The sequence below is a fragment of the Merops nubicus genome, unplaced genomic scaffold (genome assembly GCF_000691845.1).
Source record: "Merops nubicus isolate BGI_N331 unplaced genomic scaffold, ASM69184v1 scaffold6464, whole genome shotgun sequence".
NCBI classification, from domain to species: Eukaryota; Metazoa; Chordata; class Aves; order Coraciiformes; family Meropidae; genus Merops; species Merops nubicus.
The window spans coordinates 1-1,645 of record NW_008604779.1 but is presented as its reverse complement, the minus strand read 5'-3'; the positions used below and the strand labels follow the sequence as shown (position 1 = coordinate 1,645).

At 48.4% G+C, this 1,645-nt stretch overlaps 1 protein-coding gene across 1 annotated transcript in view; it reads left to right on the top strand.

Moving 5' to 3' along the window:
• Nucleotides 1-1,510, top strand: part of LOC103771800 (ubiquitin fusion degradation protein 1 homolog) — a gene marked incomplete at its 3' end in the record, with an annotated part of 5,392 nt that extends 3,882 nt beyond the window's left edge. Inside the window, 3 exon segments of the mRNA XM_008939112.1 lie at nt 794-841; nt 1,214-1,293; nt 1,429-1,510. Of these exon segments, the coding sequence (XP_008937360.1) occupies nt 794-841; nt 1,214-1,293; nt 1,429-1,510 (210 nt within the window).
• Between the last annotated feature and the right edge of the window lie 135 nt (nt 1,511-1,645).

Below are 1,645 nucleotides of genomic sequence, written 5' to 3'. Positions count from 1 at the left end.
GAGGTGGCATACGCAACCTCTCTGGGCAATCTAGTCCAGAGACTGGCCACCCTTTTACTGAAGAACTTCTTCCTAAGATCTAGTCTAAACCTAGACTAGATTTTTTAACTTTCAGTTGAAGACCATTTCCCCTTGTCCTTTCGTTGGACACTCTTGTGAAAAGTCCCTCTCCAGCCTTCCTGCAGGTTCCCATCAGGTACTGAAAGGCAGTTCTTTAGGACCCCCAGAGTCTTCTCTTCTCCAGGTTGAACAATCCCAGTGCCCTCAGCCTATCCTCAGAGCAGAGATGCTCTAGCCCCTGCACCATCTTTGTGGCCCTCCTCCGGACTCGTCCCTTTTATGGTGGGAACACCAGAAGGGGATGCACATGGGGTCTGACAAAAGCAAAGTTAAGGGAGAGAACCACTTCTCTTGATCTGCTGGCCACACCCCTCCTGATGCATCCCAGGACACGGTGGGCCTTCTGGGTTGCGTGGGCACGCTGCTGGCTCATGTTGAGCATCTCATCAATCAACAACCCCAAATCTTCTTCAGGGTTACTCTCAACCAGTTCTGCACCCAGTGTGTAGCTGTTCCTGGGAACGGCCAGACCCAGGCACAGGACTTTTTTTCCTGAAACAATTTCTTAAGACTGACCTTCACTTTCCAGATGCTTTTGCTGCTGCTGCTGAGAAGGTAGTTGCTTCCCAACTGCTGATTATTCTCCTTTTGTTTGGTCAGAAATACGTAGAACTCTTTTCATGTGTTCTGCGTACCACCTTACAAACACAATGTATGTTTTTTTCCCTCTCAGGATGTTAAACCAGGCCACAGGGGGTATGGGAGTGCTGCAGGATTTCGTGTAAGTCCCCTTCTTCCGTCATTTTTGGAATGTTGTAAGACAGTGAGGGAAAGTTGTTCCAAATAACTACAAAGTGCTAATACCTCAGAGGTGTTCCTTACTTAGCTGGCAAGTACTGCAGATGTTTTGTGGTGCCTAGAACCGTTTGTGGTGCCTAGAACCAGGAGGGGTCTGAAAGGGCAGCCTAGAGACAAAAGTCTGAACCATGCCCACACCCAGTGCTCACCAGCTCCTTACAGCTACTAACAATTAACATGCTGAATCAGAGACCTGAATAAAAGCCATAGAAAGGTTTACAGAACATGGCACCCCTGGGCAGGGTGCTTTCAAACACAAGCTCTGGTTCAGCCAAAACTCCTCATGTCTCCACAGGCCTTCTCTGGTCCCGGGTACAGACTGGATGGCAAGCAGGAGGGTGTTGAGCCAAGCCCATCGCCAGGACACATTCAAAGGTATGTCCATTTCCTTCAGTTGTCATCAAGTGAAGGATCAGGGTCTGAGAGGAGGTTTGGGGTTTCTTTTGGGGTTCTGCTGGAGGGCAGGTATCAAATGCCTTCTTTCATGATATGATGATGCTTCTTTTCCAGAGGCATCCCCAACCGTGACTTCAAGGTTGGGAGAATCACCTTCATTAGAGACTCAGGCCCACCACCTAAGAGAGTCAGAAAGGTGAGGAAAGTTGGTTCCTTCCCAGTTTTGCACAGCTTTAGAGCATTAGAACTACTGTCCAAGTTTGTGGTTCCTCTCTCCATAGCTGATTTTTCAATGCACACTCCATTAGAAAGGGGTAGAAGTTCAAAAGGG